At 61.1% G+C, this 25,868-nt stretch overlaps 1 protein-coding gene across 6 annotated transcripts in view; it reads left to right on the top strand.

Annotated features, from left to right (window-relative positions):
* The window catches only part of LOC142821379 (von Willebrand factor A domain-containing protein 5A-like), a 51,127-nt gene that overhangs the window by 2,269 nt on the left and 22,990 nt on the right, over positions 1 to 25,868 (top strand). For 2 of the 6 annotated variants that reach the window (XM_089774108.1, XM_089774109.1), the window contains exon 2: positions 10,692 to 10,816. In XM_089774108.1, coding sequence (XP_089630234.1) covers positions 10,714 to 10,816 — 103 coding nt within the window. In that variant the 5' untranslated portion in view covers positions 10,692 to 10,713. Of the gene's footprint in view, positions 1 to 8,786; positions 8,896 to 10,691; positions 10,817 to 10,928; positions 11,132 to 11,524; positions 11,748 to 12,398; positions 12,572 to 13,240; positions 13,356 to 13,708; positions 13,882 to 13,987; positions 14,077 to 14,346; positions 14,492 to 15,227; positions 15,308 to 16,278; positions 16,394 to 16,494; positions 16,660 to 17,192; positions 17,297 to 17,524; positions 17,734 to 18,280; positions 18,602 to 19,799; positions 19,928 to 20,014; positions 20,142 to 20,553; positions 21,854 to 24,894; positions 25,343 to 25,595; positions 25,778 to 25,868 lie in introns of those variants that run through there. The other 4 variants (XM_075912285.2, XM_089774107.1, XM_089774110.1 and 1 more) reach the window with 4 other exon arrangements.

Below are 25,868 nucleotides of genomic sequence, written 5' to 3'. Positions count from 1 at the left end.
GTCGGGCTCAAGAACCTGCGGGAACCTCCATTTCAAACGTCGGGATCCAGCCCGGGTGGAAACAGAGATGGGAACGCTGGAATCCGTCCGGACATGGATTCTCCGTTTCCCAGCCAGCTCTGCATCCCCTGTGCGGGCCGTGCTGAGGAAAGTCCTTAGAAACGGCAATTTCGGTTCCCCAAAGTATCTCGTCCAAGAGGCAGAATTCCCGCCTTGTCGCCAGGTCGGCTTTTTGAGAGACGATCAGTCACGTTGGTTTTAAATTGTGTTTGCAGCGCATTTCCCACAGCTCACCACCACCCTTTGCCCTGAGTGTGTGTGGGGGGGAGTGTTTTAGGATTGAAGACGATCCAAAAACGGTGACTCAATGGGAAACCCAGTCTCTTCTCTCCATCATTCTCCATTTCCTACACACCACCGCACTGTAACCGGACACAGGACTCTGAAATCCCCCTGTGAAGGAAGCTAAGGGCATGCACATGCCAGATTCATTATGGCTCATTTTTAATTCAGCTCCGTCCCTTCACGGTCAGGCCCGATAGGATGAAAATCCCTTTCAACGAACAACCCTCTAGTAAAATATTCATGAAAATGGTATTTTACACTGTAGGATTTTCCTTCTGTAAGATCATCAGAGAAAACCACACAACTGGCGTGAATCCAGATCACTTCTATTTTACCTCTAGAGTCATTCAGAGTTACATGAGCTACGGAACTGGACCTGGGTCTCTTTTCGTCTAGCGATAGACACCGATGCAGCTGCAATGTTGCTTTGGTAGATGCAGGAATGGTGTCAATTGTTCTCTAATATTTAGAGCGGAATCACGTTATAGAACTAAAAAGGCCCAAATCCCCCCATTGTTTGCAATTGTCATCCTGCTCCTCATCCTTCAAACGGTTTCAGCCACGTTTTGGTATCAGATGCGCCCTCATTGGAGAAATCCTATTTGGAGAACGTGGTTTTAGAGTAACATTCCCAAAGGGCAGGGGGAGTAATCGAGCACTAGAACGGGAAAGGACCCAACACGGCCCTCCTGGCAGGACCAGGGGTGGCCAAGCCAGTTAACAAAGAGAGCTGAAACAGCCGTGGAAACGATGCAAAGAGCTGCACCAGAATTGCCGAGAAAAGGGGGAAAAAAAGGAACCCCCCCCAAAAAATTGACAAGCCAAAAAAAAAAAGGGAGGCTGCCCCTTTAAGAAACAAGCTTAAGCTTTTTAGCCATATTCCATCAACAGTTGCCCCAGTGAGCACACAGGAGCTGGGGGTGGGAGGGAGGCAGGGGCCGTTTGGGGGGGTGGCGGGAGGTTCATAAGCCAAAATTTTGGGGGAAAGGAACTGCAGGCGGCCACCCTAAGGGGCCTCCCTACGGGCTTGTCTACACTAACAGGCACCATCGATCTACTTCAGTTACACAAAGAGAGTAGCTGAAGTCAACACACCACGGCGTTGTGTGTGGGAAGAGCGGCAGGGGCTGCTCTCCCGTCCACACCGGCTACTCTCCTCGGACAGGCTGGGGACCGACTGGCTAAGCAGCAGTTCAGCAGAAAACGACCTGGGGGTTACAGTGGACGAGAAGCTGGAGATGAGTCAACAGGAGCCCTTGAAACGGGGGCCCAGAACTGGACACAATACTCCAGATGTGGCCTCCCCAGAGCCGAATAAAGGGGAATAATCACTTCTCTGGATCTGCTGGCAATGCTCCTCCTAATGCCCCCTAATGTGCCATTAGCCTTCTTGGCTACAAGGGCGCCCTGTTGACTCATCTCCAGCTTCTCCTCCACTGTAACCCCCAGGGCCTTTTCTGCAGAACTGCTACTTAACTGGTTGGTCCCCAGCCTGTACCAATGCTTGGGATTCTTCCCTCCCAAGGGCAGGACTCTGCACTTGTCCTTGTTGAACCTCATCAGATTTCTAGTGGCCCAATCCTCCAATTTGTCTAAGTCACTCTGGACCCTATCTCTGCCCTCCAGCGTATCTACCTCTCCCCCCAGCTTAGTGTCATCCGCAACCTTGCTGAGGGTGCAATCCATCCCCTCATCCAGGTCATTAATAAAGATATTGAACAAAACCGGTCCTAGAACCGAACTTTGGGGCACTCCGCTAGAAACCGACCGCCAACCTGACATCGAGCCGTTGATCACTACCCGCTGGGCCCGGCCTTCTAGCCAGCTTTCTATCCATCTTACTGTCCATTTATCCAATCCACATTCCCTTAACTTGCTGGCAAGAATATTGTGGGAGACCGTATCAAGAGCCTTGCTAAAGTCAAGGTCTATCACATCCACTGACTTCCCCATGTCCACTGAGCCAGTTACCTCAGCATAGAAGCTAATCAGATTGGTCAGGCACGACTTGCCCTTTGTGAATCCATGCTGACTATTCCTGATCACTTTCCTCTCATCCAAGTGCCTCAATATGGATTCCTTAAGGATCCCTTCCATGATTTTTCCAGGAACCGAGGTAAGACTGACCGGCCTATAGTTCCCTGGATCGTCCTTCTTCCCTTTTTTGAAGATGGGCACTACATTTGCCTTTTTCCAGTCATCCGGGATTTCTCCCGATCTCCACGTCTTTTCAAAGATAATGGTCAAAGGCTCCTCAATGACATTTGCCAAATCCCTCAGTACCCTCGGATGCACTAAGTCCGGATCCATGGATTTGTGTACGTTTAGCTTTTCTAAATAGTTCCTAACCTGTTCTTTACCCACCAAGGGCTGTCCATCTTCATCCCATCTTGCGTCACTTAGCGCATTAGTCCAGGAGCCGACCTTGTCCGCGAAGACAGAGGCAAAGAAAGCATTGAGTACTTCATCTTTCCCCACATCATCTGTCACTAGGGCTATGTCTAGACTGCAGGCTTCTTTCGAAAGAGGCTCTTTCGAAAGCATCTTTCGAAAGAGCCTCTTTCGAAAGATCGTGTCTAGACTGCAGGCGGATCTTTCGAAAGAGAAATCCGCTTTTTCGAAAGAGAGCACCCAGCGAGTCTGGATGCTCTCTTTCGAAGACGGCCTCTTTACATTGAAGAACGCCTTCTTTCGAAAGAGGAACTTTCGAAAGAAGGCGTTCTTCCTCGTGAAATGAGGTTTACCGCCATCGAAAGAAAAGCCGCGTTCTTTCGAAATAATTTCGAAAGACCGCGGCTTGAGTCTGGACGCACGGGAAGTTTTTTCGGGAAAAGGCTACTTTTCCCAAAAAAACCCCGGAGTCTGGACACGGCCTAGGTTACCTCCTTCATCCATTAGGGGCCGCACACTCTCTCTGATCACCTTCTTCTTGTTGACATGCCTGTAGAAACCTTTCTTGGATCCTTCCATCCTCAGCCAGTTGCAATTCCATCTGCACTTTCGCCTTCCTGATAACCCCCCGGAATTCTCGAGCTAGACATTTAAAACCCTCCCTGGTCATTTGTCCAAGTTTCCACTCTTTGTAAGCTTCCTTTTTGTGCTTAAGTTCACCAAGGATTTCCCCTGTAAGCCAATCCGGTCTCCTACCAGGTTTGCCTCTCTTGCTACGCGTCGGGATGGCTTCTTTCTGTGCCTTCAATAAGGCTTCTTTAAAATACTGCCAGCTGTCCTGGACTCCTTTCCCCTTCATGTTAACATCCCAGGGGATTCTGCCCATCAGGTCTCGGAGGGAGTCAAAATCTGCTTTTTTGAAGTCCAAGGTGTGTATTTTACTACTCTCTTTCCTTCCTTGGGTCAGGATCCTGAAATCTACCATCTCATGATCACTGCTTCCCAGGTTGTCACCCAGCTCCACTTCCCCTGTTAGTTCCTCCCTGTTTGTGAGCAGCACTTCAAGCTGCGCACGGCCCCTGGTCGGATCCTTCAGCACTTGTGTCAAGAAGTTATCCCCAACAGTCTCCAAAAACTTCCTGGATTGCCTGTGTCCTGCCGTATTGGTTTCCCAGCAGATGTCAGGGGGTATGTCTACACTACAAAGTTAGTTCGAACTAACGGACGTTAGTTCGAACTAACTTTAATAGGTGCTACACTAGCGCTCCGCTAGTTCGAATTTGAATCGAACTAGCGGAGCGCTTAGTTCGAACTAGGTAAACCTCATTTTACGAGGACTAACGCCTAGTTCGAACTAGCTAGTTCGAACTAAGGGCTGTGTAGCCCTTTAGTTCGAACTAGTGGGAGGCTAGCCCTCCCCAGGTTTCCCTGGTGGCCACTCTGGCCAACACCAGGGAAACTCTATGCCCCCCTCCCGGCCCCGGACCCCTTAAAGGGGCACGGGCTGGCTACGGTGCCCGTGCCAGGTGCAAGCCTGCCAGCACCCAGCTAGCAGACCCTGCACCTGGCACGGCACAGAGCCACCCACCCGATGCCCCCCAGCCCACCCCCTCTTGCCGGGACCAGGCTGGCGGCTCCCAGGAGCTTGCCCTGGACCGCAAGAGGCGGGCACCTTCCTGGGCTAGTGCGGACATCGTGGACCTTGTCCACGATCTCCGCACTAGGCACAGGAAAGTGGCCGTCTAGGGCAGGAGAGCTGCCAGCCTGGCCACCCAGGAGCAGGTGTGCATGAAAATCAAGGGGGTCCACTGAGACCCCCGACACTGAGCCCTGAGCTTACAATGGCCGTCCTGGGTCAGACCAAAGGTCCATCTAGCCCAGTAGCCTGTCTGCCAACAGCGGCCAACCCTAGGGACCCTGGAGGGGATGGACTGAAGACAGTGACCAAGCCATTTGTCTCGTGCCATCCCTCTCCAGTCTTCCACAAACTTTGGGCAGGGACTCCACTCCTACCCTCTGGCTAATAGGACTCCATGGACCCAACCTCCATCACTTTATCTCACTTCCCTTTAAACTCTGTTCTAGTTCTAGCCTTCACAGCCTCCTGCAGCAAGGAGTTCCACAGGTTAACTATTTGCTTTGTCAAGAACAACTTTCTCTTACTAGTTTCAAGCCTGCTACTCATTCCTTTCCTTTGGTGTCCTCTAGTCCTTCTTTATGGGAACTCAGGAAGAACTTTTCTGAATGAACCCTCTCCACCCAACCCCTGCTTTTAGAGACCTCTATCCTGTCCCCCCTCCGTCTCCTCTTTTCTAAGCTGAACAGTCCCAGTCTCTGTAGCCTTTCTTCATCTGGGACCTGTTCCCAACCCCTGATCATGTTAGTTGCCCTCCCCTCTCCCAGCCTTTCTCTTCCCCTCTCCCACCTCCTTTTCCCAGTCTCCCCCAGTTTTGTTCAATAAAGACAGAGTCAATGTTGGAAGAAACGTTATCTTTATTTTGTACATCAATAAGAAGGGGGGCTAGGGAAGGGTAAGTGGAAGGAGGTGAGGGAGGAATGGGGTACGTGCCCCTGATGGGGAGGACTGGGCTGGCTCTGCGGGCTTCTGGGGGTGGAAGCTCTCCTGCAGCCCCCCAATTGCCCCCCTCCCCAGATGGCAGCCTGCGGCAAGTGCAGCCGGGCTGATGGCCGAGTGCTGTGATGTGCCCAGTGTGGGCACTCAGGGCACTCCAAGCCAGAACTTCTTTGCAAGCGGGGCACCCCTTAGAACTGTGTGTCCGGGGTGGGGGTCGGGACCCTTTAAGCGCAGCCCTCGGCTAGCCTGAGACAGCATCTCCACGCTCTAAGTCCTCCTCTGATGCCCTGCCGGCACTGCTTCCGGCCATCCTTAAGCCCTGTTCAGAGTCCACTCAATGTGGACTTACTAGTTCGAACTAGCAAAACGCTAGTTCGAACTAGTTTTTAGTTCTAGATGCGTTAGTTCGAACTAGCTTAGTTCGAATTAACTAATTCGAACTAAGTTAGTTCGAACTAGCGCTGTAGTGTAGACGTACCCAGGGTGATTAAAGTCCCCCACGAGAACCAGGGCCTGCGATCTGGAAGCTTCGCTCAGTTGTCCGAAGAAAGCCTCAGCTACCTCATCCACCTGATTCGATGGCCTGTAGCAAACACCAACCACAACATCACTGCTGTTGTTTGCTCCTTTAAACTTAACCCATAGACTCTCGACAGGTTTTTCTCCCTCTTTATACTGGAGTTCAGAGCAATCGTAGTGCTCTCTTACATACAGTGCAACTCCTCCTCCTTTTCTCCCCTGCCTGGTCTTCCTGAACAGTCTATACCCTTCCATGACAGCGCTCCCGTCATGCGAGTCATCCCACCAAGTCTCTGTTATCCCAATTAAATCATATTTCTTGGACTGGGCCAGGGCCTCCAGTTCTTCCTGTTTGTTGCCCAGGCTTCTCACAGTAGTGTACAAACACCTCAGGTAACCAGTTGATCGTCCTATCTTCTCCATTCGAAACATGGGTCCTCCTTTCTTGCCCCTTCCTCTCTGCATTTCTCCCCAGTATATAACTTTCCCACTCCCCTCAGGGTTTTGGTCACCGTCCCCCAATTAACCTAGTTTAAAGCCTCCTCACTAGGTTTGCAAGCCTGCCCGCGAAGATGCTCCTTCCTCTCTTCGTTAGGTGGATCCCATCTCTTCCTAACAATCCTTGTGCCCGGAACAGAGTCCCATGGTCGAAGAAACCAAAGCCCTCTCTGCGACACCACCTGCGCAACCAACCACGCATTGACGTCCTCAATTCGACGATCCCTGCCCAGTCCTTTCCCTTCAACAGGGAGGATGGAGGAGAACACCACTTGCGCTCTGAATTCTTGGATCCTTCTTCCCAGCGCTACGTAATCCGCAGTAACCCGCTCAAGGTCGTTCTGGGCCGTATCATTAGTTCCCACGTGGAGAAGCAGGAAGGGGTAGCGATCCGAAGGTTTGATCAATTTGGTAAGCCTCTCCGTGACATCCCGAATGCGAGCTCCCGGTAAGCAGCACACCTCTCGAGATTCCAGGTCCGGACGGCAGAGGGATGGCTCAGTCCCTCTTAGGAGGGAGTCCCCGACCACCACCACCCGTCGTTTCCTTTTGGGGGTGGTGGCCGTGGAACCCCCATCCCTAGGACTATGCATCCCATGCCTTCCGGTAGATGGTGTTCCCTTCTGGTTTCTTCCTTGTGAGGTCCCTTCCAGAGCTTTCAGCACTGCAGAGCCTGTGGAGAGAGCTTGAAAGCGATTGCTTACCTCTATAGCATCGGGGGATTCCCGTGCTGGCCTTTTTCCCCTTCCAGAAGTTACATGCTGCCAGTTCTCTTCCTGGTCCCGTACTGCCCTCTCTGGCTCTTCCACCTGCCGTGCTTGCAGGATTAAACGCTGCCTCTATCGAGGAGTCTTCATCCTCTCTGATCAAGCGCAGGGTCGACACTGGGGCCTCCAGTCCTCTCATTTTTTCTTCCAAAATGTGGACCAGCTTGCACGTGGTGCAGATGAAATCCGTTCTCTCTTCCGGGAGGAAGACAAACATGGCACACGCTGTGCAGGTCACAGCAGCAGACCCATCACCATCCATCGCTGCTGGCCACGCGCTCCACGCCATGGGGCGACGCCAGCGTGGCGCTCAGGCTCACGGTGTAGGGCAGCTCCCCTGGGGGGGCCCGTGGGACCGCCTGGATGACGCCCTCGCCGGCCCAGCCTGCGGGGGGAGACGCTGGGGTGAGGGCAGGGGAGGGTGGGATATGGGAGGCCTGGGAACTCCCTGCCCCTCAGTGACAGTCACACCCCTGGGGCAGAGATTATGGGGTGAGGGGCACAGAGGAGAGGCCGGGGAGGAGGGGCAGGAGGGGGCGATACCGGGGGGGGGCGTGCAGAGGGGGAGGAGCAGGCCGGGGGGGGGGGCAGGAGGGGGCGGTAGCTGGGGGGGGGATGCAGAGGGGGAGGAGCAAGAGGGGGAGGAGCAGGCCGGGGGGAGGGGCAGGAGGGGGCGGTACCTGGGGGGGGCGGTGCAAGAGGGGCAGGAGCAGGCCGGGGAGGGGGGCAGGAGGGGGCAGCTGGGGGGGCTGGGGGGGAGGAGCAGGGAGGGGGGGCAGGAGGGGGGGGGGGGAGCAGGGGGGAGAGCAGGGGGGAGGGGGGGCAGGAGGGGGCGGTACCTGGGGGGGGCGATGCAAGAGGGGGAGGAGCAGGCCGGGGGGGGGGGCAGGAGGGGGCGGTAGCTGGGGGGGGCGATGCAGGAGGGGGCGGAGCTGGGGGGGGCTGGGGGGGGAGGAGCAGGCCGGGGGGGGGGGCAGGAGGGGGCGGTACCTGGGGGGGGCGGTGCAAGAGGGGGAGGAGCAGGCCGGGGAGGGGGGGCAGGAGGGGGCGGTAGCTGGGGGGGCGATGCAAGAGGGGGAGGAGCAGGCCGGGGAGGGGGGGCAGGAGGGGGCGGTACCTGCGGGGGGGGGCGATGCAAGAGGGGGAGGAGCAGGCCGGGGAGGGGGGCAGGAGGGGGCGGTACCTGGGGGGGGGGCGACACTTGCACGGACCCTCTGGGCAGAAGAGAAAAGCAAAATGATTTTCCCCTCTGGCCCCGCCCCCTTCCCAGCCAGGGAGAGACTGGAAACTCCCCCCTTCCCCCCCCCACTCCGCCCCAGGGAGCGTCTGCAAACTCCCCCCCCACACACACACCAGGGATGCGGGGGAAGCCGGTGCCTGCTCCTGCCGCCCTGGCTCTCGGAGGGCAGTGGGGGGGAGTGGTTAGAGCGGGCAGGCAGGGCTCCTTGCTCTCCCCGCAGCCCTGGGGAGCCGCGTACCGGGGCAGTAACGGGCTGGGGGGGGGGGTTCCACCCGGGGCTGGGGGACCCGCCATGAATCTCCTGCCCCAACAGCTGCCAAAATCCAGCCCCCCCCCCGCACCCCTCCAGCCCTGGCCCGGTGTCCAAGCGCCCGGCGAAACCCCCCGCCCGCCCCCCCGAGTCTGCTCCCTGCCTGCGTGGGGGGGGGGGGGGGGAGTTTGCGCTCCCTGGGGTGGGGGGGGGGGAGTTTGCAGACGCTCCCTGGCTGGGAAGGGGAAGGGGGCGGGGCCGGACGGGAAAGTCACTTTCGCTTTTCAATCTGCCCAGAGGGTCCGTGCAGGTACCGGCCCCCGCGCGGGGAGACCCCCCCCCGGCCTGACTCCCCCCCCCCCCGTGCACTTTGCTCCGCCCGTGGCCCCCGCCTGCCCGGGTCCGGGGGTCTCCCCGCTCTGGGAAGGGTCGGCGGGAGGGGGGGGGTAGGGGGGGTCTCTCCAGCCCCCACCGGTTCCACCTTCCCGGCCCCGGCCTCGCCCCACGGGAGCTGCGGGGAGCCACCGCCGTCGGCTGGGCCTAGAACCTGCGGGACTCCCTGCGGCTGGGCGGCGCAGGGCAGGGAGAGGGGCTGAGGCTGGGCGGGGCTGTGGTGAACCTGCGGGACTCCCTGCGGCTGGGCGGGGCTGTGGTGAACCTGCGGGACTCCCTGCGGCTGGGCGGGGCTGTGGTGAACCTGCGGGACTCCCTGCGGCTGGGCGACGCTAGGCAGAGAGAGGGGCTGAGGCTGGGCGGGGCCGTGATTAACCTGCGGGACTCCCTGCGGCTGGGCGGGGCTGTGGTGAACCTGCGGGACTCCCTGCGGCTGGGCGGCGCTGGGCAGGGAGAAGAGCTGAGGCTAGGGGGGCCGCGGTGAACCTGCGGGACTCCCTGCGGCTGGGCGGCGCTGGGCAGGGAGAGGGGCTGAGGCTGGGTGGGGCTGTGGTGAACCTGGGGGACTCCCTGCGGCTGGGCGGTGCTGGGCAGGGAGAGAGGCTGAGGCTGGGTGGGGCTGTGGTGAACCTGGGGGATTCCCTGCGGCTGGGCGGTGCTGGGCAGGGAGAGAGGCTGAGGCTGGGTGGGGCTGTGGTGAACCTGGGGGACTCCCTGCGGCTGGGCGGTGCTGGGCAGGGAGAGGGGCTGAGGCTGGGCGGGGCCACGGTGAACCTGCGGGACTCCCTGCGGCTGGGCGGCGCTGGGCAGGGAGAGGGGCTGAGGCTGGGCGGGGCTGTGGTGAACCTGGGGGACTCCCTGCGGCTGGGCGGCGCTGGGCAGGGAGAGGGGCTGAGGCTGGGTGGGGCTGTGGTGAACCTGGGGGACTCCCTGCGGCTGGGCGGTGCTGGGCAGGGAGAGAGGCTGAGGCTGGGCGGGGCTGTGGTGAACCTGCGGGACTCCCTGCGGCTGGGCGGGGCTGGGCAGGGAGAGGGGCTGAGGCTGGGCGGGGCTGTGGTGAACCTGCGGGACTCCCTGCGGCTGGGCGGGGCTGGGCAGGGAGAGGGGCTGAGGCTGGGTAGGGCTGTGGTGAACCTGCGGGACTCCCTGCGGCTGGGCGGGGCTGGGCAGGGAGAGAGGCTGAGGCTGGGTGGGGCTGTGGTGAACCTGGGGGACTCCCTGCGGCTGGGCGGTGCTGGGCAGGGAGAGAGGCTGAGGCTGGGTGGGGCTGTGGTGAACCTGCGGGACTCCCTGCGGCTGGGCGGGGCTGGGCAGGGAGAGGGGCTGAGGCTGGGCGGGGCCGCGATTAACCTGAGGGACTCCCTGCGGCTGGGCGGGGCTGGGCGGGGCCGCGATGAACCTGCGGGACTCCCTGCGGCTGGGCGGGGCTAGGCAGGGAGAGGGGCTGAGGCTGGGCGGGGCCGTGATGAACCTGCGGGACTCCCTGCCGCAGGCCCGGGTGTTGTACTCACAAGCGCCCAGGATCTGAGCAGGGGGCCAAGGCAAAGGCCCCATTGACTGGGAATCGGGGTTCGCTCCTGGCCGTGTGACACGCGCACCCCTGTGGCTGTTACCCGTAGATGCTCCCCCCGCCCCCAGCTGCCCAACCCAGGTGAGCTGGGGGGCAGGGCAGAGCTCAGCGCCCCTGGGTGACCTGGGGATAATTGTCCGCAGGGTTCACACAAAGAGAAGCGAGATGCAAATCCCCTGGCACCGTGGGCCGCCCCTCCTGCCCCACAGACCCCGCCCCCCAGGCGAGATGTCGGCCTACGGCCTCCTGACCAGCACCAAGGAGCCGGGTGAGTCAGGGCTGGGGGCGGAGCTGTGGGTGGGCGGGGCCATGTGGCTGAGGCCCCTCCCCCGGGGCCGGTGGGGGTCCGTGGGGCCCGTGGCTGACCCCCCTCTCCCCAGTGCCCCTTCGCAGCGGCTCGGTGGCGCTGCTGCTCCGCGGCTTCGTGGCGGACGTGGCCTGCGAGCTGCGCTACCGGAACGAGGAGCCGGGGCCGGTGGAAACCGTCTTCGTCTTCCCCCTGGACGCCGAGGCGGCCGTCTACGCCTTCCAGGCCCTGCTGGGGGGCACCCGCGTGGAGGCCCAGCTCCGCGAGAAGGAACAGGTACCGGGGGGAGGGGCAAAGGGGTGACGGTGTCTCCGGCAGGCGCGGGAGCGGGCGGGGGAGGGGCTATCGGGTGACGGTGTCTCCGGCGGGCGCGGGAGCTGTACGGGGGAGGGGCTATCGGGTGACGGTGTCTCCGGCAGGCGCGGGAGCGGGCCGGGGAGGGGCTATCGGGTGACGGTGTCTCCGGCAGGCGCGGGAGCGGGCGGGGGAGGGGCTATCGGGTGACGGTGTCTCCGGCAGGCGCGGGAGCGGGCGGGGGAGGGGCTATCGGGTGACGGTGTCTCCGGCGGGCGCGGGAGCGGGCGGGGGAGGGGCTATCGGGTGACGGTGTCTCCGGCAGGCGCGGGAGCGGGCGGGGGAGGGGCTATCGGGTGACGGTGTCTCCGGCAGGCGCGGGAGCTGTACGGGGACGCGCTGGCGGGGGGCCAGACCTCGTTCCTGCTGGAGGAGGTCGGGGCCGGGGGCGACGTGTTCAGCTGCTCCCTGGGGAACCTGCCCCCCGGCGCGGAGGCGGCGCTGACCCTGCACTACGTCTGCGAGCTGCCGCGAGAGCCCGACGGCGCCGCCCGCTTTGTGCTGCCCATCGTGCTGCGCCCCCGCTACGCCCCCCAGGGTGAGTCCCTCCCCTCCCCCGCCGTGCCCCCCAGGGTGAGTCCCCCCTCCCCCGCCGTGCACCCCAGGGTGAATGCCCCTCCTCCACCGTGCCCCCTCCCCTGCCACGCCCCCCAGGGTGAGTCCCCCCTCCCCCGCCGTGCCCCCTCCCCCGCCGTGCCCCCCAGGGTGAGTGCCCCTCCCCCGCCGTGCCCCCCAGGGTGAGTGGCCCTCCCTCCTTATGCCCCATTGTGAGCACCCTGTGCCCCATATCTCTGCTCTGCTCCCCCGGGATTCCCATAAGCCCTTGCAGCCCCTCTAGGCTCAGCTACACCAGGGACCATCTGCAAACCCCCAGCTCCACGCACCCCCCAAATGCCAGTGCCCCTTCTCCCCTGTCCCTGCCAGGTGAGTCTCAGCTCCCCAAGACCCCCAGTCCCACCCTGTACCCCACGGGGAAAACGCCCCTCAGAGTCTCCTAGCCCCATAACCTCCCCCCGGCGTCTGCTGTGCCCCCCACAGCCCTGTCATCCTTTTGTTATGCCCTCGCCGCCCCGGGCTTCCTCCACTGTCCGGTGTTTCCCCCAGCCCCCAATATTCCCCCATTGACCCAGCCTCCCATCCCCCAATCGCCTGCCCTCCCCCGCCCTGACCCCCGCATCTCCCCCTGCAGGCTGGGCGGGCGAGGACGTCATCCAGGGGGTCCCACGGGCCCCCCCGGGGGAGCTGCCCTACACGCTGAGCCTGAGCGCCACGCTGGAGTCGCCCCACGGCGTGGAGCGCGTGGTCTCCAACTGCTCCCTCACCCCCCTGAGCTACCCGGGCGGGGACCAGAGCAGCGCCCAGGTAAGGGCTCGCGGGGGGCCCCAGGACAGGGACCGGCCGGTGGGGGGCAGAGGTACCGGGATCGGGGGCGGGAGGGTAGTGAAGGGGCTTGTGGCGATGCTGAGGTGGCAGGTTCCAGGAGACCCTCTGGGCATCTCCTCAGGGAAGGCAGGGGGAGATGTGGGGCAGGGAAGTGGGGTGGGCCCCAGAAGTGGGGGGGTGGACGAGGATCACACACAGATCTGGAGAATTTCCCCCTTTCCCTGAGGGGAAAAAGTCCAGGGCTGAGAATAGCCTGTGGAGCTGAAATCCTAGCCTCAGTTTCCCTTGTTCGCTGGGGGCTCCTCTCCTTTCAGTGGAAGAAAAAGCTGGGGGGGCGCCCAGTCCCCCTGCTCCCATATGATCCCCACAGAAACTGCCCTTTGTAAGGGGGAACTCAACCCCCCATTTAGGAAACTGTTTCCCCCAATGGGAAGGAGCCAAAAAAGTTCAGAACTTGGCTGTTTTCTCCCCAGAAGGGCCCAGTTCCCGCGATGTCCTGAGGGCTGTTTTCCCCTCTCCCCTTCCCTCCTCTGGGGGCCCAGGGGTGGGCTCAGTTTGGCCCCGGGCCAGGCGTGAGAGCCATCAGGACCCTGCCCCCAGAGGCCGTGGGGAGCGGATTGTATTTGTCCCCCTCCCCTCGCCCCCCAGGTGTCGCTGGCCGAGCAGCCACCCTGGGACCGGGATGTGGAGCTGCTGGTGTATTACTCGGAGCCGCACAAGCCCAGCGCGGTGCTGGAGGCCGGGCTGCCTGGAGCCGAGCCAGGTGTGTGGGGGCGGCCCTGAACCCCGCGTTCCCTGGGCAGGGGAGGCTGCGGTTCTCCGGTGCAGAGAGGTGCTGGTGGGTGCGGTGGGATTAAGGGGATGGTTAGGGACAACTGGGGGACCGAAGGATCTAAGGCAGGGGAGGGGGTGGATTGGGGCTGCGGATGGAGGTGGGAGGGTGGCCAGAGGATGCTGGGGGCCATGGGAGACCTAGGGGAGAGAGGTGGGGCCTTGGGGGCAGTTGGGGGTGCTCGGGGCTGTGAGGGACCTGTGTGGGGGGGAACTAGGGGCTTTCACAGGCCTCACCCTACACCCGCCCCATTTGGATCCGCTCCCCACTCCCCCACACACCAGGCTCGCTGATGGGCGACCCAGCTGTGATGGTGACCCTGCTGCCCAACCTGCCGGAGGCGGGGCCGGGCCGGAGTGCGGCCGGCGAGTTCGTCTTCCTGCTGGATCGCTCGGGCAGCATGCAGGGCGCCATGGACGCCCGCGCCGACTCCCCCCTGCGCATCGACAGCGCCAAGGTACTGCCAGGCCCGAGGCCGCGCTCGATGGGCCCGTGGGGCCGCCCCAGGGAGCAGCCCCGGCTGGCTGGGCCCGGGGTGACTCCGTCCGTCTGTCCGTCCCCAGGAGACCCTGGTCCTGCTGCTGAAGAGTTTGCCCCTGGGCTGTTACTTCAACATCTACGGCTTTGGGTCTCGCTTCGAGTCCTTCTACCCGTGAGTCGGGGGCGGGGACGAGTCTGTGTGTTGCTTGCGGGGGGGCGAGGGCTGTCTGGGTTGGGTCACAGTGTTGCTGGGCTGGGGGCAGGGCTGGTTGGGGGTCAGAGTGTCTGTGGGCCAGGGGCTGGGTGGGGGTCGGGGTGTCTCTGGGCTGGGGGCAGGGCTATGCGGGGTTCTGGCATCCATGGGACGGGGGCGGGTCTCGGCGGGGGGGCGTGTCCCTGTCTGTCAGTCCCTCCCTGACCCCCAGCCCACTGTCCCCCGCAGGCAGAGCGTGGAGTACACCCAGCAGACCATGGCTGAGTCTCTGCAGCGTGTCCAGCAGCTCCGCGCCGACCTGGGGGGCACCGAGATCCTGGAGCCGCTACGAGCCATTTACCGCAGCCCCTGCCAGGACGGGCACCCGCGCCAGGTCTGGGGGCTGCAGGGAGCCTGGGGTAGGAGGGGGGCTGGGCCGGGGGCCTCTGCTGGGCGGGTGGGGGGTTCCAGCCGGGCTGGGCTCCGAGGGTCGGGGCCGGGGCTTAACCTCGTCAGACCTGGCTGGGATCACGGGGGCCACATGCAGCCGGGGGGCAGGGCGGGTGTGGGGGAGACACGGGCAGCTCCCGGCAGGGTCCCGTGCGCCCTCCAACGGGTTGGAGCCTCCAGGGTCTGGAGAGAGGGGACAGGTGGGGGCTGGGGTCTCAGGCCGAAAGGAGGGCAGGGGCGGTCTGGGCACCACGCGCAAGTTGTGCCGGGCGCAGCGGCGCTAACCCCCGCGTCAGGCAGGGAAGATGCGTCCTGGGGCGCTGGCTGGGGGGGGGGGGCTGGTGCTGGCTGGTTCCCGGGGCTCTCCCAGGTCTGCCCAAAAGGGCTTTGGGAAATGGGGTCTCTCCTGCCCCAGGGGGCCCCCAAGGGCCCAGAAATGCCAGGTCCCTTTCAGGATCCTTTGGCTGGTTGGAAACAATTGGGGGAAATTCTTCCTCAGCGTGGGACTCGGCTTCCCCACCAGGAGGTCGCTGGGAGGGGCGACGGGGCTGGGCTCTCTGGGGGGTGGAGTGAGGGCTTGGGGGTGTCTGGGAGGTGGGGAAGGGGCAGGCTCTCTGGTTCCCAGGGGAGGAGGTGTTTCCGGGGGGTGCCCCCAGCTCTGACACTGTCTCTCACCCCAGCTGTTCGTGTTCACGGACGGGGAGGTGTGTAACACCCAGGATGTCATCGGCGAGGTGCAGCGTCACCGGGGGTCCCACAGGTAACGGGGTCCCGAGCACCCGAGCGTCCTCCATACCCTGCCCCCCTCAACCCTGCCCCCTCAGCAGCCTCCGGCCCCGCTGTCCCGGTGCCTGGCGCTCGGCTGTGAGTTCTGGTCTCCTCGCGGACGCCCCAAGATGCTGGCCGTCCCGTCCCTAGGGTGGCGCGGGGCCTGGGACGCTCCTCCCAACCCCGTTCCTCACCCCCCCTCCTTCCTGTCCCCGCCCTGCCCCCGTTCCAGCCTTTCCCCCAAACTCCTCCCTAGCAACGCCATGTGGAGGGGGCCGGGTCGCCCCGTTTTCCATCACCAGGCCCCCCCGATAATCCCCTTGGCTGAGGGGCAGGCGATGGGATGCTGGGGGCAGGGTGCAGGGACACCATAACCCCTAGAGCTCAGCCCCATACCTCCCACCTCTGGCCCAGACGTCGGCATCCCTGGCACCGTTAGCTCCCCCCGGACCTGTCACTGTCCCGCCAGGGAACGTGGAGTCCTGACATCCCTGCCCGGCCTCGGCCCAGGCCAGAGCTGGGCCCCCCACATGCCCCTGCTGCCCCCCATGAGAAGGGGGATCCAGCTGGGCAGGCGGCGTCTCTGTCCCCACCGGGCCATGGCCCCCATTCTGCGGGAACTGGAGTTCTGCGCCCGTTGTGCCTGGTGCAGCGGCGCACGATGACCCCAGGAGCCAGGCAGGTGCAAATACATCACAGGGGACCAGAAAATACAGGTGGCAGCGTGGGGGGAGGGTCTGCTGATTCTGGGAGTTTCCCAGGGTCCCCACAATGGGTTTGGGGGGCTGGATGCAGAGCGCCCCCGACGATACCCAAAGGGGTCGGAGATACCCCCCGCCCGGCTCCAGTATCGCCCCAATGTTTCCTCTCGCCTTGCCCCTCAGCCCTAGCGGCCCGGCCCCTCCCCCGCGGCACAGCCCCGCCCCCTCCTGTCACTGACCCCAGGCTCCGCCCCCCCGGCAGGTGCTTCTCCTTCGGCATCGGGGAAGGCGCCTCCACCGCCCTGATCAAAGGCATCGCCCGGGCCGGGGGGGGCAGCGCCGAGTTCATCACGGGCCAGGACCGCATGCAGCCCAAGGTGAGACCCCAGGGGTGCGGGCTCCCGGCCCCCCCAGAGCCCCTCCCCCCCGAGCCGGGAGAGGACCCAGGCGTCCGGCTCCCCGTGCGGTGTCCCCCCAGGCGCTGCAGTCTCTGAAGCGGGCCCTGCAGCCGGCCGTGAGCGGCGTCGCGCTGAGCTGGGACCTGCCCCCCGGGATGGAGGCGGCGCTGCTGGGCCCGGCCCCCGAGGTGATCTTCTCCGGGCAGCGGTGCCTGGTCTACGCCCAGCTCCGTGGGCAGCCCCAGGTGAGAGCGCCAGGCCCCGTGCGGGGCACCCCCAGGGCCGTGAGAACTCCCGCCTGGGCGATACCCATCACTAGGGGCCAGAGTTATCGGGGAGGTGGGATCTGCTCTACCCAGCCCCATTGACGTCAATGGGGATTGTACACTCTGGCTCCTAGTAATGGCTGGGGGGGGGGGGCGGTGGAGTCTGTGCTACCCAGCCCCATTGATGTCAATGGAAACTGTTCATTCTGGCCCCTAACAACACACACAGGACGGGGCGTCTCTGTGCTAAATTAGCCCTGTTGGGCTTCATGGGATGTGTTCACTCTGGCCCCTAACAATGGCGAAGGCACAGTGGGTTGCCCCAACTACAGTGATGCCAAGAGGAATTGTTAACTCTGACCCCTAATGATGGCTCTTGGGCTGCATATGTGACTCCCTGAGTTAAGCAGACACTTTTACGGCTTTGTCCTGTAAATTGCATTGGGGGAGGGGTCCCCAGGCATCTTCCCTCCCCCCCCGCACACAGACTCTGACCCTTCCCCTGCCCGTAGCCCCCAGGCGCAGCCGTGGGGGGCGTGACGCTGCAGTACCGCATCCAGGAGCAGAGCTACAAGGAGACGCTGCCGTTCCCCCTGCAGCCGCAGGCTGGAGACAGGTAGCTGGGTCCTCCCGCCCGGTCCCCCCCGCTCAGTCGCACCGAGCCAGGAGGGGCCCGGCCCCAGGGACAAGCCGGAGTCCTACCCCCCTGCTGTGACCACTGAACGCCGCTGCCCTATGCAGGAGCCTGGTCCCTCTCTGCTGCCCCCCCATCCCCCACCCCCACCCCCACCCCCGTGAGACTGGACCCAGGCGTCCGGGCTCACCCTGCCTCTCTCCCGCCCAGGCTGCCCGTTCACCGGCTGGCGGCCAAGGCCCTGCTGCTGGAGCTGGAGGGGGCCGTGAGCGCGGGGGCGGAGGGGGCCCGGCGCCGGGCGCTGGAGGCCAGTCTGAGCTCGGGCGTCGTCTGCTCCCTCACGGCCTACGTGGGGGTGGACGCGGCGCAGGGGCAGCTGGTGCAGGGGCCGCTGCTGAGGCGGGACGTCCCGCTGGCAGGTAACCCCGCGGGGGGGCCCGGCACGGGGGGGACCCAGCACGTGGGGGGTGAGATGTGGGGGGGAGGGAATTCTGGGGGGATCCCAGTAGGGGGAGGGATCCAGAAACATGGGGGGGGGGCGTCTGGGTTCTGAGGTCACCTCCTTTTGCCTCTCTCCCTGCCGCGGGACAACCCCAGACCCCCGGCGGTGGAGAGAGGCAGGCCCTGGCAGGATGGGCCGGGGGCGTGGCTGCTCCCAGCAGGACAGACGGCCTTTGCTGCCCCCCAGACAGAGGGACCCAGGGAAGGATGGACAGACAGACACGTGGGCTGCCCATCCCCGCCACCTGAGCATCCTGCATCCTTCCATGGGGCCCAGCACCTGGGACCGGCGGGGTGGCTCCCGGCTGGGGGGCAGTGGGTCTAGAGCGCCCGGGATGTGGGGGGCAGGACTCGGGGGAGGGAGGGGGCAGGGTGCGGGGGACGAATGGGGGTAGGGCCCCGGTGGTGCCTGCGTGGAGGCAGATTTCCCATCCTGGCATGGCCCCCTCTCCCTCTGCCCCCCAGGTGGCAGGCAGCTCAGGGCAGGCAGTGCGTTCATGGCGTTCGGCGCAGCGATGCCAGTGAGCCGCCGTCTCGGCAGCGCCCCCTCTCCCCCGGCTCCGTTTGACTGTCAGCTTATGGGCCGGAATCAGGCGTTCGGCGCAGCGATGCCAGGGAGCCATGGTCCCCCCAGGGCCTTCGGCTGCAGCGCCCCCTCTCCCCCGCCTCCGTGTGGCTCCCCCCTTCAGTTCAAGGCCCGGAAGCAGGCGTTGGGCAGCATGGCCACGGACGGCAACGTGGCCTTCAGGGGGTCCGAGTGCATCTTGGACACGGGTCCAAAAAATGGTGAGTGGAGCCGGGCCTGGCTTGGCCGTCCCAACGCGGGCGCGTCCTCGGCGCGGGGACAGACGGGCCCGTCACGAACGACCTCGATACCCAGGGAAACGCCTGGCCCCGAACCGCTCTGTGGCGCCGCGGGAGGCTGGTGTGTCACAGCCCTGGTCTGGCAGCAAAATGTCTCGGAGGAAGGAAACTCCCCGGCAGATGCTGGGTGAAGCTGGGTTGTGGGGTGGGAGTTGGTATCGGGGCGGCTAACGGGGTCGGAGGGTCGTGTGGGTAGCGGGGAGGGAGGGGGATCAGTCACTCGTTCGGAACAGAAATGGGGCCGAGTTGTTTTCCCTGAAAGAGACCAGGGTGAACTTTCCCAGCCCAACCGCCCTGAGGAGCGGGGCCGGCGCTCGGATGTGGGTCTGCGTGAATTCTGGGGCACATCATTGTGAGCACAATTTTGGGTCATCATCGAAGAAGCCCGTGAAAGGCCGAAATCTGGAAGTGAAAGCTCCCCTTAAAGCCCGGATTTGGCTAGTTACTGCAGTCCAGATCACCTTAACTCTGCCCCGTGACCCTGGCGCATGCGTAGCTATGACGCCATATGGATGGTGTTCCATCCCATCGCCCTCACTCCCTTGGATGCTCGTGTCTTTCCTTCCATGCAGGCGTCCCTTGCAGGTTGAAGTGGAGGATGGTCCTGAGGTCAGATTCTGTTTGAGAATCACCCCGGGATTGTGAGATTAATGGCTGGGGCTAGGAGAGTCACAGGGGTTGAAGGCAGTTGGGTGCCTAACTCTGAATATTGTCTTTCTATGGGTGAAGGAAGGGGCAGAGTTAAGGGTGACCATGGAGGGGTCAGTGGTGCAGAGAACCACAGGACGGATGCCCGTGACCGGGGCATTAAGGGCTCAGAGCAGGAGGTGAAGGATGCCCAGGAATGGGACAGAGTTAAGGATGCCCATGGACGGACAGAGTTAAGGACGCCCATGGACGGACAGAGTTAAGGATGCCCATGGACGGACAGAGTTAAGGACGCCCATGGACGGACAGAGTTAAGGACGCCCATGGACGGACAGAGTTAAGGACGCCCATGGACGGACAGAGTTAAGGACGCCCATGGACGGACAGAGTTAAGGACACGCAGAGGGTCACAGTGTCCGTGTCATTGTTATATACTCACGTCCCAGCTCCATCTCCCCCTGTCTCTCCTCAGAGCAAGCTTCTCCCCTGCTGAGGCTGGTGTCCCTGCAGAACGCCGATGGCTCGTGGGACCTGGGGCCCACACTGGCCGCCGCACTGGGGGTGAGCGAGACCGACGCCAGGGGGAGGATGCCCAGTGAGGTGAGTGCGGGGGAGGGGAGAGATGGGGGGCAGGGAGCTCCCCAGACCCGCCCTGTCTCAGACTGTCTCTCTCCCCTCCCCCCGCAGGACGTGGCCCCCGGCGTCTGGGCCACGGTGCTGGCCGTGGTCTGGCTGCACGGCCGGGCCGCGGGGCAGCGCGACGAGTGGGAGCTGCTGGAGGCCAAAGCTGTGGGCTGGGTGCGGGACCAAGCAGGTGAGGGGCGGCTGGGTGGTCGGGGGGTTGGGTCCCTCCTCTGCCCCACAGCCCAGCCCCTTCTGAGATCCCCCCTGCCCCACAGGGCTCCACAGCCCAGTCCCCAAAGAGCCAGGGCCCCCATCCCTGAGAGTTCCAGATCCCCGGGCCTACAGCCCAGCCCCGACATCTGCCCCATGGCCCCCCTCCACTCAACCCCCCCAGCGCCCCCCAGTCCAGCCCTCTGCTCCCATCCCAATCCCATTTCCTGAGGCATTTGTCTCCCCTCTCCCCTTCCCCCCCCACCGCAGCCCTGCTAGTTCCCCTCCCCCCATGTCAGCCCCCCCCATGCTGTGAGGTCTCTGCCCTTTTGCCCCCACCCACCCCATGCCCCAGGCCTGTGTCTGCCCCCCTGACCCTTCTCTTGTTGCAGGGCCCCAGCTGACGAAGTGCCTGGAAGCCGCAAATTCCCTGCTGGGCTGCAGCGTTGGCCCTGCCGTCTTCGGGCTCTGAGTCCCCCGGGATCTCTGTACCCAGCCCCCCACTGAGAGTCCCAAGGCCAGCAGGGGGCTCTTGGTGCAGATCCACTTAGCCAGCCTGGGCCTAGCTTACATGTAACCCTCAGCTGGGATCCCACCGCTGCCACCAACGTGGGTGCCTCTGCCTCCTGCTGACAGAAGAGGAGCCCACTGGCTGTAGCCTCTCCTCTCTTTCGATTTAGCATGATTAGTGGTGTCACTAGACAGCACCACAGGCTTGGCTTCGGTGGCTCGACTTTCAGACTCAATAGAATGAAAGTCCCGCCTGTTACTTGCTTCAGATGTAGACCCTCTACATATATTGAGGGCATTTATTCCACACATCACCTGTCGCCGCAGCTTTCCCATGATTTTGTGCCTTTTTAATTATGAATCATGCTCCTCCTGCTAGAATCCTGTGACTTAATGCAATTGTACCCGACGGAGCATCTGAATGCATCCTAACATCACCCCCACAGCCCTGACCCCCGGTTCTGTAACCCCCGCCCTGACAGCCGCCGCTTCCACCCGAGTCATGGGGCGTCCGTGGGAGTAACGGCCCCGAAGTCTCAAATTTCTTTCTGTTTTTCCAAAGGACTAAAGAGTCCCCGTATAGCCCCACTGAGACAGCTGTGCCGGGGAGAGTTCCCTGTGTCACTAGTCCTCATGCTTCACCCCAGAGGTAGCCGCATTTCAGTGCCAGGCAGGAGAGCCGTTATACTGTATGAAATAATCCACAGGATGCCCTTGTAGCCATGAAGGCTGATGGCATATTGGGGTCAATTAGGAGGAGCGTTGCCAGCAGATCTAGAGAAGTGAATATTCCTCTTTATTCAGCTCTGGAGAGGCCACAGCTGGAGTGTTGTGTCCAGTTCTGGGCCCCCTCTAGACTCATCTTCAGCTTCTCACCCATTGCAATCCCCAGGAGCCTTTTCCACCAACCTGCAGCTTAGCCAGTCGGTCCCCAGCCTGTACCAATGCTTGGGATTCTTCCGTCCCAAGGGCAGGACTCTGCACTTGTCCTTGTTGAACCTCATCCGATTTCTTGTGACCTAATCCTCTAATCTGTCTAGTTCACTCTGGACCCCCTCCCTGCCCTCCAGCGTATCTACCTCTCCCCCCAGCTTAGTGTCCTCCGCACACTTGCTGAGGGTGCGATCTGTCCCCTCATCCAGATCATTAATAAAATACAGAACAAGATTTGCATCAAGAAAACTTTACGAGTTTCCTGTTATGACCCTTCTGACTCAAATCTGCTTCATTTCTGTATGTAAATCTGTTGCGTGGCCCGGTCCCGATCCGGCAGAAATTGGCGTCACTGTTTTACTGTCAATCAACGTGCGCTAACGTAGGACAGCGGGAGAGAGGACCGCATGGACACTAGGGGCGCGACGGCTGATTTAGAGCAGAGGGGGGGTGGAACACATTGACTCTAAGGCCTTGTCCATGCTCTGTCCGTGCTTGCGATAAATCAATCTCCGCGTGTGCTCCCATTGGTGCCAGTTCTCCTCCAAGATGAGGAGAGTAGCCGGTGTGGACGGGAGAGCAGCCCCTGCCGCTCTTGCACAACCAACTCCGTGGTAAGTTGACTTCAGCTACTCTCTTTGTGTAACTGAAGTAGATCGACGGTGCCCATTAGTGTAGACAAGTCCTTAGGGAGCTACAGCACTTTATCCCAGCAGTGGGGGCGTTCCTGTTTCCAGGATCGGGGGTTCTATTCTTAGGCCACGCCTCCACTTGCTGTGCCGGAGATCGACCTGCTGATGTTCGATTAAGCAGGTCTAGGGAAGACCCACTACATCAAATTCTGAGTGCGTTGGTGGTCAGTGTCAGGGTTCTTTGCAGCCACGAGGATTAAGGGGAAAATCGCTCCTGTTGTCCTCCCACAGTGAAGACGGCGCCAACCTTGGCTTAAGGTAAGCTGACTCCAGCTCTGTATTTTACATAGCTCAAGTTGCGTACCTTAAGCTGAGCTACCAGGCCTCATGTAGATTTTTTCTCTCTGCTTGAACATTCAAAAAGGGATCTTCCTCTCCTCTCCTCTCCTCTCCTCTCCTCTCCTCTCCTCTCCTCCTGGACAAACTGGAGAAATGTTTGGAAGACTCGGGGACAGCTGAGTTAGTCTGTTCAGGATAAACTTAAAAAACAACAAAGGTCTGGTAGCACTTTATAGACTCACAAAACATGTCGATGGCATCATGAGTTTTCGTGGGCACCGCCCACTTCTTCAGAGGACTGGAGGTTTGAGTTTAGGAGGTGCCGACCTGCAATCAGTGTTGTGAGGAACATAGCATGAAGTTTAATAAGGGAAATACAAAGTTCTCCTTTTAGGAAGGAACAATCTATGTCACACGCTTAAAACGGGAAGTGACTGTCTCGGGAGGAGTCCTGCAGAAAGGGATCTAGGGGTCAGAGTGGGTCAAGCTAAATATGAGGCAGCAGTGTGATGCTGTGGCCAAAAAAAAAAGCAAACATGACTCTATGATGCATGAAGAGGAGTGTTGTGAGCGAGACACGAGGAGTCGTTCTCCCGCTCTGCTCTGCGCTGGTTAGATCTCAGTTGGAGGATTGTGTCCAGTTCTGGGCACCACATTTCGAGAAAGATGTAGAGAAATTGGAGAGGGTCCAGAGAAAAGAAACAAGAATGATGAAAGGTCTAGAGAACATGAGCTAGGAGGGAAGGCTGAAGGAATTGGGTTTGTTTGGTTTGGAAAAGAGAAGACTGGGAGGGGACATGAGAGCTGTTTTCAAGTATCTAAAAGGGTGTCACAAGGAGGAGGGAGAAGCCTTGATCTCCTTGGCCTCTGAGGACAGGACAAGAAGCAATGGGCTTAAACTGCAGAAAGGGAGGTTGAGGTTGGACATTAGGGAAAACTTCCTGCCTGTCGAGATGGTGAAACACGGGAATAAATTGCCCAGGGAGTTTGTGGAATCCCCATCTCTGGAGCTATGTAAGTGCCGGTTGGACAGACGCCTGCCGGGGATGGTCTAGACCAGGAGTGGCCGACCCACAGCTCACGAGCTGCCTGCAGCTCCTCCCCACACATTTGACTTATGAAGCTGATCCTGCCCCCCAAACAGCCCCTGCCTCCCTCCCGCCCCCGGCTCCCATGTGTTCACTGGGGCAGAGATTCAAAATGGATCCCAAGATGGCAGCTGGTGACAGGATATGGCCAAAAAGCCTAAGCTTCTTTCTTAAAGGGGCAGCCTCTTTTTTTTTTTTTTGCATGACAATTCTGCTGGGGTTGCCGGGTTCCGTGTTTTTTTTTTCTTTCCTCAACAATTCTGGTGCAGCTCTTTGCATTTTTTCTGCTTCTGTTTCATCTCTCTTTGTTAACTGGCTTGGCCACCCCTGGTCGAGATGGTGCTTGGTCCTGCCAGGAGGGCAGGGGACAGGCCTCACTGACGTCTCAAGGTCCCTTCCAGTTCTAGTGCTCTATTACTCCCCTTTCCTTTCCTTCTCTCCCTCCACCCCCTTTGGGAATGTTACTCTAAAACCACGTTCGCCAAATAGGATTTCTCCAATGAGGGCGCATCTGATGCCAAAACGTGGCTGAAACCGTTTGAAGGATGAGGAGCAGGATGACAATTGCAAACAATGGGGGGATTTGGGCCTTTTTAGTTCTATAACGTGATTCTGCTCTAAATATTAGAGAACAATTGACACCATTCCTGCATCTACCAAAGCAACATTGCAGCTGCATCGGTGTCTATCGCTAGACGAAAAGAGACCCAGGTCCAGTTCCGTAGCTCGTGTAACTCTGAATGACTCTAGAGGTAAAATAGAAGCGATCGGGATTCACACCAGTTGTGTGGTTTTCTCCGATGATCTTACAGAAGGAAAATCCTACAGTGTAAAATACCATTCTCAGGAATATTTTACTAGAGGGTTGTTCGTTGAAAGGGATTTTCATCCTATCGGGCCTGACCGTGAAGGGACGGAGCTGAATTAAAAATGAGCCATAATGAATCTGGCATTTGCATGCCCTTAGCTTCCTTCACAGGGGGATTTCAGAGTCCTGTGTCCGGTTACAGTGCGGTGGTGTGTAGGAAATGGAGAATGATGGAGAGAAGAGACTGGGTTTCCCATTGAGTCACCGTTGTTGGATCGTCTTCAATCCTAAAACACTCCCCCCCACACACACTCAGGGCAAAGGGTGGTGGTGAGCGGTGAGAAAAGCGCTGCAAACACAATTTAAAACCAACGTGACTGATCGTCTCTCAAAAAGCCGACCTGGCGACAAGGCGGGAATTCTGCCTCTTGGACGAGATACTTTGGGGAACCGAAATTGCCGTTTCTAAGGACTTTCCTCAGCACGGCCCGCACAGGGGATGCAGAGCTGGCTGGGAAATGGAGAATCCATGTCCGGACGGATTCCAGCGTTCCCATCTCTGTTTCCACCCGGGCTGGATCCCGACGTGTGTAACGGCAAAAACTCCTGTTTGGAATCAGAAGAGTCGGCACGATCCCAAATGGGAAACTGGAATCTTCCATCATCCGCAAGGTTTCCTCCTGGAAAACGTCCAGAGAGACGGAATCGTGTGCTCAGAAGAGACTGTCATGGATGCCTCTCCGTGCTGGCCGCCGTTTGGAAGTAAATCGATGGAGTCCTTCACTCCCCATTAGAAATGAGGCCCCGAGAGACTCCTGTGGCTGTACGTTGGCATCCAGCGTTACTGGTCTAGATGCTCCATTGAGAACAGGTAAGGCAGGAAAGAGACGCACGTTCTGCCGAGAGGGGATTCCGACTTATTCCGCTAAAAGACGCCACCTCGAAATGCGTGGGCCCGGGGCGTGGGCCGTGGGCACGGGGCATGGGCCGTGGGCGTGGGGCGTGGGCCGTGGCCATCTCTGGGTGGAGGAGAAGTTTTAGAAGAGATCAGAGGGAACCCGGCCTGAGAGCTGTGCTCCCAGCCAAACACGCCACGCCCCTTAGGGACTAACCTTTGCCTTTAGAGTCGACGGATGCCGAGGCGGGCTGGGAACGGGGAGTAAAGACGATAGAAGAATCCTCCAGCACAAGAATAAGAACAAGAGACGGTCTCATGGCCCGGGGATGGGCAGGTCTGGGGCTGATCTCTCGCTCCGGTGGGCAGTATGGAAATCTGGGACCAGGACGTCACCCGGTGTCGTTTCGGGTAACACCCGTGAAGTCACGTTTTTCACGTACTACTAGATAGACTGGAAACTGGGTTTGAATGGATAGATAGATAAATAGATAGATAAGAG

Source organism: Pelodiscus sinensis, chromosome 30 (assembly GCF_052426305.1).
Source record: "Pelodiscus sinensis isolate ZL-2025 chromosome 30, ASM5242630v1, whole genome shotgun sequence".
NCBI classification, from domain to species: domain Eukaryota; kingdom Metazoa; phylum Chordata; order Testudines; family Trionychidae; genus Pelodiscus; species Pelodiscus sinensis.
This window is presented reverse-complemented; position numbering and strand designations above follow the sequence as displayed.